The sequence below is a fragment of the Pan troglodytes genome, chromosome 17, assembly GCF_028858775.2.
Source record: "Pan troglodytes isolate AG18354 chromosome 17, NHGRI_mPanTro3-v2.0_pri, whole genome shotgun sequence".
Lineage (NCBI taxonomy): Eukaryota > Metazoa > Chordata > Mammalia > Primates > Hominidae > Pan > Pan troglodytes.
In genome coordinates, this window is record NC_072415.2 from 28317853 (window position 1) to 28334165 (window position 16313).

Here is a 16313-nt window from a genome sequence, read left to right on the forward strand (position 1 = left end):
GTTTTTTTGTAAGCAGTTGCTTTTTTTCTCTTCAATTTATCCTACATATATTGCCCACAGTGGTCATCTTAAAACATATTATTTCTGTAACTCAAACTTTTTACAAATTGATTTAATTTGTTTCATCTCTGTGTGCCAGTCATGTCTCTAAACTAGTAAGAAATATACATACCCAAGGTCTTTAAAGATTCTTGGAACCTCTTCTTCAAACTTTGTGTCAGGAAGTTCGTATGAGGGGCACAGGAAGCCATAAAGAAATGTGAAGATCTTCAGGAAGTCTTTAACAGAGGGAGCTTGTAGAGATTTCATGGACACATTATGTGCATAACCATTTTCTGTAAGAAACTACAATAATTTTTATGAACCACCAAACGTTTTGTAATGGAAAATTATTGGAAAATACCTATGACAACAATCACAGTTTAGATTAAAATCCTAAAGTACCTCACAGAGTTGTCGAATACACTGCTGAATGAATGCTTTGTCATTAAGTGGTCTCGGGTCCTTGATTTTCTCAGAACTGGAAAATATACCAAGTTGACTATTCCGGGATCCATGTCCACTAGTTCTGGAAATATATTTTTAAACAGCCAGTTAAAACTATTTGCTTCTGTGATCAAGTCTAAATTATTTCAAGGCAGTTTTGCATTTTAACATCAACATCAAACATCACATTCTTATAACTAAACAGAATTCTCTTATTTAAAGCAGAGAAAAGGAGCAAATAACGAAGAGTAAAATATGAGGTTACAGCAGTTAAAGATAAGGATGTAAAACGAGGCAAGAATAAACACACACTTGGCCGGGTACAGTGGCTCATGCCTATAATCCCAGCACTTTGGGAGGCTGAGGCGGTGGATCATGAGGTCAGGAGTTCAAGACCAGCCTGGCCAAGATGGTGAAACCTCGTCTCTACTAAAAGTACAAAAAAATTAGCCAGACGTGTTGGCAGGCACCTGTAATCCCAGCTACTCGGGAGGCTGAGGCAGGAGAATTGCTTGAACTGGCGAGGCAGAGGTTGCAGTGAGCTGAGATCGCGCCACTGCATTCCAGCCTGGGCGACAGAGCGAGACTCCATCTCAAAAAAAACAAAAAAAGTGCAGACAGTATCAGTACCTTCTCACAGGGCAGTTCTGAGGATTGATTGAAAGATTTAATATAGATAAAGCACTTAAAACAATGTCTGGCCTATAGGAATGCTCCACAAATATTAGATTTTGTAATTACTATCATCTCTAAAGTTTAGCTCTGAGATGAATTACATTACAAAAATACCTTAAGATTTTTCATCAACTGAAATAAATACCAAAAATGGAAGTTTAAACCAATGAAACCAAATTGGTTTCATGGCAGAGACTTTTATAAAAGGTGACAAGTACTTCATCTCTAAATATTTTCAAAAGAATGGAAGAAACAGGTTTGTCTTAAAGTTATATTTTGTTTTGGTGAGACAACAACATAATTTATCATCTTAATTTTGGGGTTGAACTTTTTTTAAAGGTATCTATTTTATTGACATAATTTGTTTAGAATAAAATGCACCTGTTTAAAGCATACAGTTTGATGAAGTTTGACAATAAATGCATTTGTGTCACTTATGCCAATCAAAATATGAGCATTTCTATCATTCACCAAAGTCTCCTTATGCCCCTTAACAGTTAATCCTTCTCCAACCTGCAGCCTAGACAACCACTGACCTACTCCAGATAGATGGTTGTTCTCAAAGTGTTGTCTAAGGATCACTGAGCAGTCAAAACTATTTTTATGATAAAACTAAGATGTTATTTGTTCTTTTCATTTTCAATCTCTCATAAGTGTACAGTGGAGTTTTCCAGAGGCTGGTAACATGATGTATGATATTGTAACAGATTAAATGCAGAAGCAAGTATTAGAATCTAGCTGTCTGCTATTAAGCCATAAGAGATTTGCAAAAACGTAAAACAATGTCACTCTTCTTACTGAAATTGTTTTATTTTTGAAAATACGTTTTTTAAAAGTTGAAAACATGTTATTTATGTTACCATGTAATGGGTTGTTATTTTAAATTGAATGCATATTTTAAATTTTTCTCAGTTTTAATTTCTACTATGGTTAATTTTGACAGATATAGCCCATAAAACAAAAGCTCTGTGGAGTTCTCATTAATCTTTTAGACTGTAAAAATGACTAAAATGTTGGACTAGATGATGTTTCCTCATTTTACATTTATTTTTTTGAGACAGGGTGTTTCTCTGTTGCCTAGGCTGGAGTGCAGTGGTGCTAACCTGGCTCACTGGAGCCTCGACCTTCTGGGCTCAAGTAAACCTCCTGCCTAAGCCTCTTGAGTAGCTAGGATTATAGGCATGCACCATGATGCTTGGCTAATTTTTAAATTAAAAAAAGTTTTTTTTTGAGACAGAGTCTCACTGTCACCCAAGGTGGAGTTCAGTGGTGTGATCTCAGCTCACTGCAACCTCCACCTCCTGGGTTCAAGTGATCCTCCTGATTCAGCCTTCCAAGTAGATGGGACTACAGGCATGTGCCACTGCCCCCGGCTAATCATTGTATTTTTTGTAGAGACAGGGTTTCACCATATTGCCCAGCTAGGTCTTGAACTCCTGGACTCAAGTGATCTGCCCGCCTTGGCCTCCCAAAGTGCTGGGATTACAGGTGTGAGCCACCACACCCGGTCTACACGCCTGGCTCATTAAAAAAATTTTTTTTTTGTAGAGACAGGGTCTTGCAATGTTGCCCAGGGTGGTCTCGAACTCTTGGACTCAAGATCATCTCAGCCTCCCAAAGTGCTGGGATTACAGGTGTGAGCCACTGCACCTGGTCTACATGCCTGCCTGGCTAATTAAAAAAATGTGGAGTCAGGGTCTTGTCATGTTGCCCAGGCTGGTCTCGAACTCCTGGACTCAAGCAAAGCCTCCCAAAGTGCTGGGATTACAGGCATGGCCACCATGCCTGGCCACTCCTTATTTTAAAATGCGATGACTCCACCGTGTCTGAAAGCTAGGTATAGAATTTTCAATCAACTATTTACTTGTAACAATGAAATAGTGGTCTGAATGTGTTAGCTACACTGTCTACAGCAGATGGAAACTAAAATTTTAACCATTTAAAATCAGAGGAAAACTAGATTATAACTTTTCTCTCAAAAGGAACCATGTCATCTAATGTATTTGTTCTCTGAGGGCAACAACGTATGGCTATAAGAATCCCTTTATTAGAGCTAATGAAAAATATAATTACCTTTTGCCAAATAGCGAGACTTTTCTTTCAGATGTCGGTTTGTTTATACTCAATTTTCCAAAGGTTGGTTTCTCTTTGCTTTAAGAAAAATAGAAAACAACTCTTTAAAATAAAAATTAAAATTAGCTCAAGAAACTTTTAGAAATATATTAGAACCAACAACTCTTCCCCACTAGCTATAAAAATAATTCAAAAATCATAAAAATGTTTAGCAGTCATGAAAGCTGTTACAAATAGGATGGGCTAAACATGGTACTATAAGTTATAATGCTTGTAATGTTGGGGGACAAGCAGAGGTCCCTCTGGTGTATGTACCCTTTGGTAGATTTAGTCTTCGTTTTAACCTCAGCAGGGTCTGTTTTACTCATCTCATTTTTAATAACTATCTAAACATTTTCTACTCTAAATTTGCATTTCCAAAGGGTAAAAACAAGGTTAAAAAAAAACCCTGAAGGTAAAGTACAAGATAGAAAATTTGTAGCCCAAAGACACAGAACATACTTTCAGGCCTAAATATCATTATTATTATTACTTTCTGATTTTAAATTATTAACAGAAAAAATTAAAAATTGACACATAATTGTACCTACTTATGGGGTACACAGTGATGCTGTGATACATATAATGTACAGTGATCAGATCAGAGTAATTACCATATCCATCATCTCAAACATTTATCATTTCTTTGTTGGGAACAGTCAATATTCTCCTAGCTATTTAAAACTATACAATGTATTATTGTTAACTATAGTCATTATACAGTGCTATGAACACCAGGACTTATTCCTCCCATTTAGCTATAATTTTGTGTCCTTTAACAGATCTCTCCCTATTTCCGTCTTCTCCCTATGCTTCCTAGCCTCTAGCAACCATTTTATTTTTTACTTCTATGAGATAAACTTTTTTAGCTTCCACTTATGAGAACATGTGCTGTTTGTCTGTTCCCTGCTTATTTCACTTATTTACCATGACAAAGAAAAGTGTAGGTAGGAAGTCCAGTTAAGACAAAATGGTCAAAGGTAAGGCTTGTTATGCAGATTTAAGTCTTTTGCTTCTCTGCAGAACAAAAACCCTATCTACATTATGATTTCCATTATCTTAACCACATTTACATTTTTTTTTTTTAGAGCCTACTCTGTATTAGAATGTAGCTGCACTTATTACATTATCTAAACTGCAGGCAAAAAAACATTGACAATGGTGACCTTTTAGCTTCTAATACAATTAAAGGCATAACTTTTTTTGGTATAAGTAATGTATAACAGCACAAACATTTTCTTGGTTTACAGTATTCAAAAGGAAAAATATATAAATATTTCAAATTTCTAAAAGTAACATAGGCTCATACTATGTAAATCCAAGTAATTTAAAAACAGTTAGCAAGTAACTTGTACCTCGGTACTAGAGAAGAATTATACAGCTCTACAATGGCTTACAAATAGCTTTCTCTTATCTGGAAGATAATCACTCATAATGAAAAACTATAGTTTATGATAGCAGGTTCTTTCAGATATTTTTCCAGCAAATCTTGAGGAAAGAGTTCGGAGGAGTGGTGTTTTGTAGGCTGCTACTATATTATACCTTATGAGAGCAAATAATTTTGCTCTGATATGATTGAAGCTTTGCTAATTGGAAATATCTCAGTGAACTCTAAGTTACAGCACAGAGCCTGCTTAAACAAGTAGCTCTAGAATAAAAGAGAAAAATAAGAGAGTACTGAACAAGAATTAACAGTCCTTTTAGGGGGTGCCTGGTAAAGCATTTGGCTTTGGGAATTTATGAAACAAATGACACAAACAACACCTACCAGAGTATCATGCCCACTTTTAGATTTCATTGATCCAAAATTAGGTACCCCTGGGAACAGACAAGATTCACCAAGACATCACTCATATTACATCTTTATATTAACTATTTTTTATGATTTCTTTGCCTAAGATGATAAAGCATGCAAATTAGAACCACAAGGGAAATACTCACGTTTGAGGGGTATAGAGGCCTTGTTTATTTACATCCTGGGATCTTAACTCCTGCATGGAGAGGCGGCCAGCACCACCGCTGGAAACTGAACTGCGCTTCATGCTTATGACCTACATTCACGAATTCAGTATTTAAAAAAAACTTTCCAGACAGAGATGGTACATTAAGCAACTATTTATCCTTAAACAGAAAGACACTCAGGTTTCATTGTTTCTTCAAGATCATCATCTTTCCCCTGGGGTATCTCTTTTTTGTTCATGTACACTGAAGTTCTCATTTGCAAGGAACATCTATTTAATTCCATTTAAAAATATTCAACATAAACATTTATTAACTGCCCACTATATATATAGGGGAGTGTGCTAGGCAATGCAGGAGATGCAAAGATGAGTAAGTTACGGTTTTTGCCTTCACAAGGGTATCCGTGGTAGCTAAAGCCCTGTCTGTTACCCAGACCACATTACTGCTGTTGGCTGTGCCTATTTCAATAGGAAGACAAAAAAATTACCTCAAATTCTCTTATTCACCTCAAAATGTTTCCGTTTCTTTGGTTTCAGAGAATGGAATTATTCTGTTTTCCTAATGTCAATCTCTCCTGCTCTGTCCTTAACCCATTGTTTCCTTAATTACTGCCCTTTTGGCATCAATCTCCCCTTCAACAAGGATAAATCATCCGGTCCATAAAATGGTCTATAGGCTGCCTCCATTTACAAACCACATTAACAGGTCACTCCCTTCACATCTGCTAAAAAGGTTGTCTCCTAGGATACACATGATTGACAAAACTTTTGATCCTGTCTCATCTCTGCACCCAGCCTTCTCAGGTCCTGCCCTGGCTTTCAGGAAGGTGACAATCCTTTTACTTCTCTGGGTACTCCTTAGTCTTTTACACTGATTAGACTCTTCTTGATTTTGGCCGCCTATTTCTTCTTCAATATGCGCTTGTTCATCTATTCAACTTTTCCACTCACACCTGTGTGTCCACGTTTAATCTCCACTTATAATGTAGCTCTCATGATTTAAGATGAAGACGTCTACACGCAGTCCTACACGGCCATAAGAAGCTACACTAGTATTCAGACGCAACCCACCCAACGAGTCCTCTCTTGTCCATCTCTTTCCGCCCCCTTCAATTCTTCCCCGTTTCCTCTCCCGAGCCTCCACTCCTCATCAGTGTCCCCCAGGCCCTCCCCTTTCCTCCTTGGGAAATCGTTGCCACTAGAAATTTAATAGATCCCGTGAAACCAGCGCCTCGCACAGTTTTGGCCTCGAGGCTTCTCCCAACAGCAAACAAACACCAAAACATCGCCTCAGGACCTCTAAATTTAAGTCATTGGCGCCATCACTTTCTTCCTCCAGAACAGCTCTGCAGAAACAAAGTTAATCCAATGTCATTCAGTCACCTTTTTTCCAGTTTCCTGACACGACCCAGGGACCGAATTTCTGTAAACCGTGCAAGTATCTGCTAGACAGGACAGCAGTCATCAAAACACCAGGTCCTTCCTCGGCCCGCCAAGGCCGTTCGAATTTGAAATTCTCCGCCGGCGCTGACGTCATTACGCACGACGCGCGCAGTAACTTCCATGCGACCGCCTCGTCGCTGGAAGTCTGCGTGCTGGTCGCGCCCAGCTGCGTCACCCCAGGAACTGGGGTCTGTGGGCCAGTGTGGCCGTCCCTACGAAGTCTGGCACGACCCCTAAAGTTAGGTCGGAAGACCTGTGGGCAGCTTGAGCGCCGAGGAGTGCCCTGAACGCTCAACTCGCCCTGGAAACGTTTTTCCGTACAGCAACATGGCGGCGCCCATGGACTCTTAGAAAAGGAGAAAGCTTTTTTTCTGTGGACTGAAAGGGGCGTTTTTCATGATCACTATTTAGATGGGTGCTGTTTTCATGAGGAGAGTCTGGGAAGGCGGCGTCCGCTTTTCTGACAAGGGAAGAGGTGAGGTGGGAGAGGGGCTGCGGAGTGGGTGGAATGGGCTCCAAGGATTGCGTTGGTACGGCTGCCGAAATTCGGGCTCAGTATTTGATCACTTGCCGGAGGCTCACGGTCCTCTAGTGGTGGCTGACCTGTGAGAGGCTAGGAAGAATCCAAGTGTTTGGGGGCGGGCGGCGAGGGAGTGGATGTGAAGCAGAGACGCCGGAGAGGGGTGCACTAACAACAGTAACAGTAGATCACTTTGCTAAAATAGGATTTCCTCGCTGCTGTGAGTTTGAATCCAGAAACAGGCACTGCCCGGTACCTGGAGAGTGGTGGTGATGAAAGATCTCACAGCTCCAGGAAGTCTGGATACTTGGGTCTGGTAGCAATTGTGCCATTAACTAGCGTTGTTATTTTTGGGCAGGTTGCCTTTCTGCTCTGAGTTTCAGTTTTCCCGTCTGAATTTCTAGCTCTCACTAGCCATTCCAGGACCCTTTTCACCTCAGCTGTGGCCTATGAAGGGGATGGGGAGGAACCAAGGATTATATTAATATAAAAATTATATTAAAAATAGGCAACCGTCTGATAATAAAAAGTCTCCTTGTGGAATACTGTTAGGTTAAACTTTACCTACAGGTTGTTAAATCCTTAGCACTAATGTTTTCCTCAGAAAAGATTAATGGAAACATCATTTGCTTTTCTGACTAGATAGTTGCTGCTTCCAAAGGTGGTTTTACACAAATACAAAATTAAAAACACCTTTAGTACAGAAATAATTGCTTGTATTTCGGTATACATTCACAGTACAGTTCATCATTTAGCGGTCCTGCTAGCAATTTGCCAGGAAGTCAAGCCTGCCAATTTCCTGATATTCCTGCTGTGCACCCCAACTTCTTAATCCCTGCTGAGGATCTTGAGAAGCAGCAGCACCAAAACCAAAGTAGGCACCAAATTCAAGGTTCTTTTGGTTCCGGTTGTCACATTTCAAGCTAGACTCCAGTAGATGGAAGGATGATCACATGTGAGCCCTGTTTAAAACTTCAATTTTTAAGAGCAAGCACAATTGCAGGAAAAGAAAACAATTCAGAGGGATCATGTGTGCTTACAGTTGCCTTCATGTGGCCTTTTCCCAGGTTTAACCACCAAGGACCCTGACAGTCGGGGTGTCTGAATAACCCTGGTGACTCTTTTCACCATATCAAAACCTGAGTTAAAAGGCTGATGATAACACCAGAAGGTGGCAGGGCTGAGGACCCACTATTAATTTCCTAGGCTGGTGGAGAGTGAATAAATGTTCTTCCAACCTTACCTTATGGCTTCTGGTCAAAGCAAAGAAGTGTCATGGAAAGTGTTGGGTGGTGACAGTGCAAAAAGAGACTTGACGGGGAGGGAGCAGCATCTCTTGATAAAGGTGAGGAAGAGAAGATATGGGGAAAGCCCTGAATTCCTCATGGAAGGCGAATCTCAGAGGGGAGCGGAGCAGAGGGCTTATGATCTGTGCTTTGGCCAAGGGTGGGAGTGGAAGAGGTGGGGACAGGACAGTGGTTTGGAAGGAGCATCACTGAATACTTAAACTGAGTGCCCACACACTCAGCAGTGGTCCCACAGGCTGTGATCTTCACGTCTACTCTAACAAGCCTCCCAGGCTAGAGGGCTGTTGCAGTGGGTGGGGGTGGGAGGAAGGGAGAGCGGTAGGGGGAGAAGGCGGAGACTCCAGGCCATGTAAGGAGAAGCAAGGTGATTGTGTGGTCTTTCCACAGTTGAATTAGATGTGCCCCACCAGTTATGATGGGAATCAATTTAAATATACTTGCTTGATCCTGTCGCTTGACAGGATGATTTGTTATAGCACAACTTACATAATTCAAATGGACAAAAAAGTTAGTATCATTCACAGTATCTTAAGATACATTTCTTTTGAATAGGAGCATCCTTTCTAGTACTGTGAGGTCTACAAGATGTATCTAGAAAATTTACTACTGTTGAAAATGAAGACTGCTTAAATTGAATGGGTGTGGGGAAAAGGGACTATGGTTTTTCTTTTTGATTAATTACTGTAACAGTGTCTTTCAGGCTGCTGAGGGAGTTTCGTGTTTTCTTTAGATGTCATTAGGTGTTCAACCTCTTCCAAGACAACTTTGATGCTATCTGAATTCTCCTATTTAGCTAGCACTGAAATGGCTCTTGAGTCCACCACTCCTTTAGAATAGCATTAATTTTTGTTACACATCTTACAAAGGGGAGTGCTGCTGGGTATTTAGGTCCACATTCTATTTTAAAGCTGTATATTCAGTTTTCGTAAATTGTTCTTGAAGGCCCAATTATCATCCCTGTCCATTTGGTAAGTGTCATGTCTTTATCATCTTCTCGACTCTAGCTATCTGTGCCATCTCATACTCCTTTTTTTTTTTTGAAACATAGTTTCACTCTTGTTGCCCTGGCTGGAGTGCAGTAGTGCAGTCTCGGCTCACTGCAACCTCTCCCTCCTGGGTTCAAGTGATTCTCATGCCTCAGCCTTCTGAGTAACTGGGATTACAGGCGCATGCCACCAAGCCCAGCTAATTTTTGTACTTTTAGTAGAGGCAGCGTTTCACCATGTTGGCCAGGCAGGTCTTGAACTCCCGACCTCAGGGGATCTGCCCGCCTCGGCCTCCCAAAGTGCTGCGATTACAGGCGTGGGCCACCACGCCCAGCCACTCCTTTCTAACCTTCTTCAGGTTCTTCCAACAGTTGGAAATTGAGAGGTACTCCTACTCCTGAGCCTGTGGTGACTGCCATCATGTGTCACTGTCACTCTTAGGCTTGTCCCTTCTTCCCTCTAATTCATTTCTGACACTATTTCTATCTTGAGATAGTGTCACATCTCCCAAATTCATTGTACAGACATGAATGATTACATTATTGGTCACTGGTGATCAACTCAGCCTTCATCCCTGCACTCAGTAAGGCTACAGGGGCTGTGAGCCAGGAACTGTGGATGAAAACCAATGTACATCATAATATCACTCATGGAGTTAGAAATTTGAATCTAAATGCTATGATTATTAATTGTGCCATTAAGCACTCATTTATTTCTTATTCTGTCCCCTCTTAAGTTCTCCACTGCACTGGATTTAGAAAGCAATATCTAGAACTCTAATCCATCTTTTGAAAAAAGGTTAGTTCTGAGAAACCTAGTTATCCAAGGGGTACTGCTCAGAACCAATTACAGATCTAGACTCTTAACCTTGCGGTTTTGCTAGGGTTTAGTGCTTCTGATGTGCTGTTAAAATTGCATTTTCTCTGACTAGAACAATTTTTTTCTTTTTACCTTATTACTCCATTGGTAGTAGTGATTAAGTAGGGCAGATGATACTGGAGAATGGGCTAACTTACTATGACAAGTGTAGTTTGCAAAAACAAGGGATTACCTGCTAACAGCACCTTCTGAAATTCTGTGCCCCTCTCTAGATAGGTTTATCTCATTAAAAAGGGTGAATTCACGTAGCTAATGTAGTGTTCTTTGCTTTTACAGGCTACTTTGTCCTTTTAAGGATTCAATGACTTCCTGACTTGGAGGATGTGGACCTAGTGGCTAGACCCAAGGACCAAAGCAAGAAGTCGTGGGGGGCCCAGGAAGACAGAAGGATCACATTGGGATTCCAGACATAAGATCAGGTTTTAACCCCCTTTGGCCAAATTTTGGCTGAAAATGTTGAATTATCAACTCTGAAATTAAAAAGAAAGTTTATATTAAAACATTGCAATTTTCCTTAGAATTTCTGTATATATTAACATCATGAATGATAAATTCTCTTCAATGTGCATGTCAGGTTTTTGTACTTGTATATCAAATCTATCTGTGTGTATGAAGTGTATGTTTATTGAAATACAAGACATTTAAGAAGCTGATCTGGAAAGTTGGATTTTAATTCTAGTTCCTAATTCCCAGAGGCTTTTTTAAAGGAAGGGAATGTCTGTGGTACACCAGTTGTCAGCTGGGTGGTTACTGGATCATCTTTCTTTTATCAACAAGATAAACTATCAACTTCACCAGCATCATGAACCTTGTTGCCGTAAAAAGGAGTTCACTACTTCTGTTCACTTTGAGTCTCTTCAAATGGATTCTGTGTCCTCCTCTGGAGTCTGCGCTGCATTTATTGCTTCTGACTCTTCCACTAAGCCAGAGAATGATGATGGAGGAAATTATGAAATGTTCACACGAAAATTTGTTTTTCGACCTGAACTGTTTGATGTCACCAAACCTTATATAACTCCAGCTGTTCATAAAGAATGCCAGCAAAGTAATGAAAAGGAAGATCTGATGAATGGTGTTAAAAAAGAAATCTCCATTTCTATTATTGGGAAGGTAGAAAGTTTTAAGAAATACTTATTTTTCTCCAGAAAACATAATTGAGATTTATTATCTAAATGTCTTAAATATCTAGTGATTCGTAAAGTATAAAGAAGAATCAGTAAAACCCAAAAAGGCTTTAGCATATCCGAAATAATTTGTAGCTTTTTTCTAGCTTCAACTATTCTTAGAAGACCAAATTGCATAGTATTTCAAAAATAAGCAAAGTTGGCTGGGAAGTGAATTCTCTGTAAATTAAGCAAAGAAAACAAACCCAGACAGCAAAAAAACAAACAAAAAGCCAAACAAAAAACTCCCAAAAAACCCTTTTCTTGATTAGGCATTTGTATTAATTGAATATGTTTACAACTGTTTTTGCTTTAAAAAAAAAGTTTTTCTACAAAATTTCTAAGCAGTAAGTGGTTTTTCGGAGGTTTTTAGAGAGCTATCCCTTGGAGATATGTAATAAAAGTTTGTAAGAAGGTTGATTGTTTTAAAAGTTTCTAGTGATACAAGTAGAAAGCTCCTGTGGTAAATATACCTGTTTGTAAAGTATATGTATTTGTATATTCACACTGGTGCAATCTTTTAGTAGAGTTTTGGGAATGCCATACAGGATCAAATTAATTATGCTTTAATACTTTTTATCTCTTTCAGGAATTTAGAGGTGATTTTACAAAGTCCATTTTAGATATCTGATATCAGCATTGTCTTTTTTACTTATTTTTATTTATTTGTTTATTTTATTTATTTATTTATTTATTTATTTATTTATTTTTTTGAGACAGAGTCTTGCTCTGTCACCCAGGCTGGAGTGCAGTGGTGCTATCTCAGCTCACTGCAAGCTCCGCCTCCCGGGTTCACGCCATTCTCCTGCCTCAGCCTCCCGAGTAGCTGGGACTACAGGCGCTTGCCACCACGCCTGGCTAATTTTTTGTATTTTTAGTAGAGACGGGACTTCACTGTGTTAAGCCAGGGTGATCTTGATCTCCTGACCTCATGATCTGCCCGCCTCGGCTTGAGCCACTGCACCCGGCCTCAACATTTTCTTTTTTAGTGATAGGATTAACATTCATTACTCACGGAACAAACGTTTGAGCTTTTTCTATGTGCCATTGTATGCAGAGTGATGAAACAAGATAAACATAATCCCTCCCTGATGGATCTTATAATTCGGTGAAGAAGAAAGATATTAAATACGAAAGTTTGTTGAGAATTAGAATAAGGAAAGTAATAAAGAAAATACATTTTCTGAAATGGAACTTTTTAATATTGTGACTTTTTTCTTGTGCATATTTTTCTTTTTTTAATTTTAATTTTAATTTTTAAGTTCACAGGTACATGTATAGGTTTGTTATATAGATACATTTGTGTCATGGGGTTTTGTTGTACAAATTATTTCATCACCCAGGTATTAAGCCTAGTACCCATTAGTTATTTGTCCTGATCCTTTCCCTCCTCCCATCCTCTGACCTCCATCCTCCAGTAGGCCCCAGTATCTGTTGCTCCCCTCTATGTGTTCATGTGTTGATCCCCCTTTTTTTTTTGCGACGGAGTCTTGCTCTGTTGCCCAGGCTGGAGCGCAGTGGCGTGATCTCGGTTCACTGAAACCTCTGCCTCTCAGGTTCAAGCAATTCTCCTGTCTCAGCCTCCCGAGTAGCTGGGATTATGTGTGTCCACCACCATACCCGGCCAATTTTTTGTATTTTTAGTAGACACCTTGTTGGCCAAGCTGGTCTTGAACTCCTGATCTCAGGTGATCCACCTGCCTCGGCCTCCCAAAGTGCTGAGATTACAGGTGTGAGCCACCATGCCCAGTCCCCTTTTTCCTTTCATCAAATATTTATTGATCATTTACTATGTGTCACACACAGAAAAGAAAATATTTAGCATTGTCCGAGGTCTTAGTAAAATAGTATGTTGTAATATAAGTAATTCAGATAATAACAAGCCTTTGTAAAGGACTTTATAGTTTTCAGGGTATGGGCATTAATTTTTAATGTTTAATCTCTCAGGTTGGGTAAATTTCTCATAACATGGAAAAAAATAGATGAGCCTATGTAATAAATGTAATCTTGATGACACCTTCTGATATGCTAAAGCAAATTATACAATATTAAGTCCACTTATTTATTTAGCCAACAGACATTTATTGTTAGCATGCTAAGAGTTTGACACAAGGTAAGCACTGGAGTTTCAGCCATAAAAAGTACAAAGTCCTTACTCTATATTGCATGGCCTTACATATTCTTTTCTATGGAATTGTTAGATATAGAACAGTGTCAATATAAATCTGATTCATACCTAACCCTCATCAGTCATAAGCACATTGGAATTTCTTTTGATGATAGCACCTGGCTAGTTCCTCTTCTCAGAAATAAAGGAAATTGAGAATAACTATACCATATATAAAGTGATAGATGGCACTGGTAACTTCATACGGTGTCATAGTTTCCTTGTATTTCATGGGTGCTGATGCTACACTTTATCATGTGGAACTAGTTCTTTTTTTTTTTTTTTTTTTTTTTTTGAGACAGAGTCTCGCACACCATTCTCCTGCCTCAGCCTCCCAAGTAGCTGGGACTACAGGCGCCTGCCACCATGCCTGGCTAATTTTTTTTTTTTGTATTTTTAGTAGAGATGGGGTTTCACCATGTTAGCCGGGATGGTCTGGATCTCCTGACCTCGTGATCCGCCCGCCTTGGCCTCCCAAAGTGCTGGGATTACAGGCGTGAGCCACCGTGCCCAGCCAGAACTAGTTCTTATTAATAGCAGATAAAGCTGAGGTGACCTTTTACAATCCATTTTGTTTATGTTGTTGTTTTTAATTTACTTTGGGAAAGCTTACCTCCTCACTCCATACCCTTTGCATTGATTTTGACCTCAGTAGACAATTACTACTATTAATTATTAATTATTATTAGACAGATATAAGACATAAATAATGTTATAATGAAAAAGCAAAATATTAATGGCAAAATAACTTTTCCCCTGTAATTGATCTACCCTTTAGAAGCGTAAAAGATGTGTTGTTTTCAATCAAGGTGAATTGGATGCTATGGAATACCATACAAAGGTAAGTGTAAAATGTTCATTGATCACATTGGAAGCTTAATGTGAAGTAGTAGAAAATAAATGGACAACATAAATAAGGATTTTTTTTCAAAATCAAGCAATCATTTTGATCAGGCTTAGCACTTAATATATTTATTGTTAATTTTATAGTAATGAACAGTTTAAACCAGTTTTGTCTTTTTTTTTTTTTTTTTTTTTTGAGACAGAGTCTCATTCTGTTGCCCAGGCTGGAGTGGAGTGGTAGTGGTGTGATCTCAGCTCACTGTAGCCTCTGCCTCCCGGGTTCAAGCAATCTCATGCTTTGGCCTCTTCTGAGTAGCTGGGATTATAGGCGTGTGCCACCATGCCCTGCTAATTTTTTGTATTTTTAGTAGAGATGGTGTTTCACCATGTTGGCCAGGCTGGTCTCAAACTCCTGAGCTCTGGCCATCCGCCAGCCTCAGCCTCCCAAAGTGCTAGGATTTTACAGGAGTGAGCGACTGCATCCAGCCTAAACCAGTTTTTATTGAAACTTCATGTACTTCTATTAGTTTAAATATTTAACAAAGTAAACTTATGCTATATTGGTTAAGTTTAGAGATTTTAGAGATTATGAAATCCTATTGTCTAGATAAAACAATATATTAAGATAGTGGCAGAAGAGAGCATGAGTAATGTGAAGGATATGTTTCTAGAACATAGTGATAAATGAGATCAGAGAGTTAAAGAAATGAGAAGAAACAGAATGAACACAAATATTTTAAGCTTAATTTTTTTTTTCCATGGAGCACCTTTGAAATGGCAAAATTCAGTCTGGAATTCAGTCTTGTTGAATTAATGTGATGGTAGAACCCTGGGTTTTTTCCCCTTTCTTTCTTGTTGTAGTAGAATATACATAAATTTTTCCATTTTTAACCATTTTTAGGTGTAAAATTCTGTGGCATTAAATACATTCACAGTGTTGTACCACACCACTGCTGTTCATCTCTAGTACTTTTTCATCATCCCAAACTGGAACTCTACCATTGTTTAATAACTCCCCATCCCCACTGTCCCCCAGCTGCTGGTATCCTTTATTCTACTCACTGTGTCTGTGAATTTGCCTATGGTAGATATTTCATATAAGTGGAATCACACAATGTTTATCTTTTTGTATCTGGCTCATTTCACTTAGTATAATGTCTTCAAGGTTCATCCATGTTGTAGCATTTATCAGAATTTCCTTTTTAAGGGTGAATAATATTTCATTGTTTGTATATACTACATTTTGTTTATTCATTTATTTGTTCATGGTCATTTGGGTTGTTTCCACATTTTGGCTATTATGAATAATGTTTCTGTGAACATTGGTGTACAAGTATCTGTTTGAGACCCTGCTTTTTTTAGGTATATACCCAGAAGTGGAATTGTTGGATTAGCTTTTATGTTTAACTTTCATTTTTTCTTTTGAGGCAGGGTCTCACCGTGTTGCCCAGGTTGGAGTGCAGTGGTGCAGTCATGGCTCACCGTGGCTTTGAACTCTTGGGCTCAAGTGATCCTCTTGCCTCAGCCTCCTGAGTAGATGGGACTACAGGCATGTGCCACCATGCTCAGCTAATTTTTTATTTTTTTGTAGAGATAAGGTCTTACTATGTTGCCCAGGCTGGTCTTGAACTCCTGGGCTCAAGCAGTCCTCCTGCCTTGGCCTCCCAAAGTGCTGGGAATACAGACAAGAGCCACTGTATGCAGCCCCTGCCCCCCTTTTTTTTGATCATAGCCATTTTGACGGATATAAAGTGGTATCTTATTGTGGTTT

General features: G+C 39.2%; 2 protein-coding genes and 1 pseudogene across 11 annotated transcripts in view; 1 reads left to right on the top strand and 2 right to left on the bottom strand.

Moving 5' to 3' along the window:
* The window catches only part of NDC80 (NDC80 kinetochore complex component), a 45436-nt gene extending 38604 nt beyond the window's left edge, over nucleotides 1-6832 (bottom strand). The window contains exons 1-5 of one of the 2 annotated variants that reach the window (XM_001146732.5): nucleotides 6618-6832; nucleotides 5215-5324; nucleotides 3235-3312; nucleotides 445-568; nucleotides 173-345 (exon numbers count right to left, since the gene is read on the bottom strand). In XM_001146732.5, coding sequence (XP_001146732.1) covers nucleotides 173-345; nucleotides 445-568; nucleotides 3235-3312; nucleotides 5215-5315 — 476 coding nt within the window. In that variant the 5' untranslated portion in view covers nucleotides 5316-5324; nucleotides 6618-6832. Of the gene's footprint in view, nucleotides 1-172; nucleotides 346-444; nucleotides 569-3234; nucleotides 3313-5041; nucleotides 5325-6617 lie in introns of both variants that reach the window. The other variant, XM_054671728.2, reaches the window with a different exon arrangement.
* METTL4 (methyltransferase 4, N6-adenosine) overlaps nucleotides 6770-16313 on the top strand; it is a 33151-nt gene continuing 23607 nt past the window's right edge. For 2 of the 9 annotated variants that reach the window (XM_016933409.4, XM_063795540.1), the window contains exons 1-2: nucleotides 6777-7152; nucleotides 10646-11479. In XM_016933409.4, coding sequence (XP_016788898.1) covers nucleotides 11084-11479 — 396 coding nt within the window. In that variant the 5' untranslated portion in view covers nucleotides 6777-7152; nucleotides 10646-11083. Of the gene's footprint in view, nucleotides 7153-7246; nucleotides 7418-7935; nucleotides 8072-10645; nucleotides 11480-14477; nucleotides 14541-16313 lie in introns of those variants that run through there. The other 7 variants (XM_063795538.1, XM_063795537.1, XM_016933408.4 and 4 more) reach the window with 7 other exon arrangements.
* On the bottom strand, nucleotides 9179-9909 carry LOC100614528 (ubiquitin-conjugating enzyme E2 variant 1-like; annotated as a pseudogene).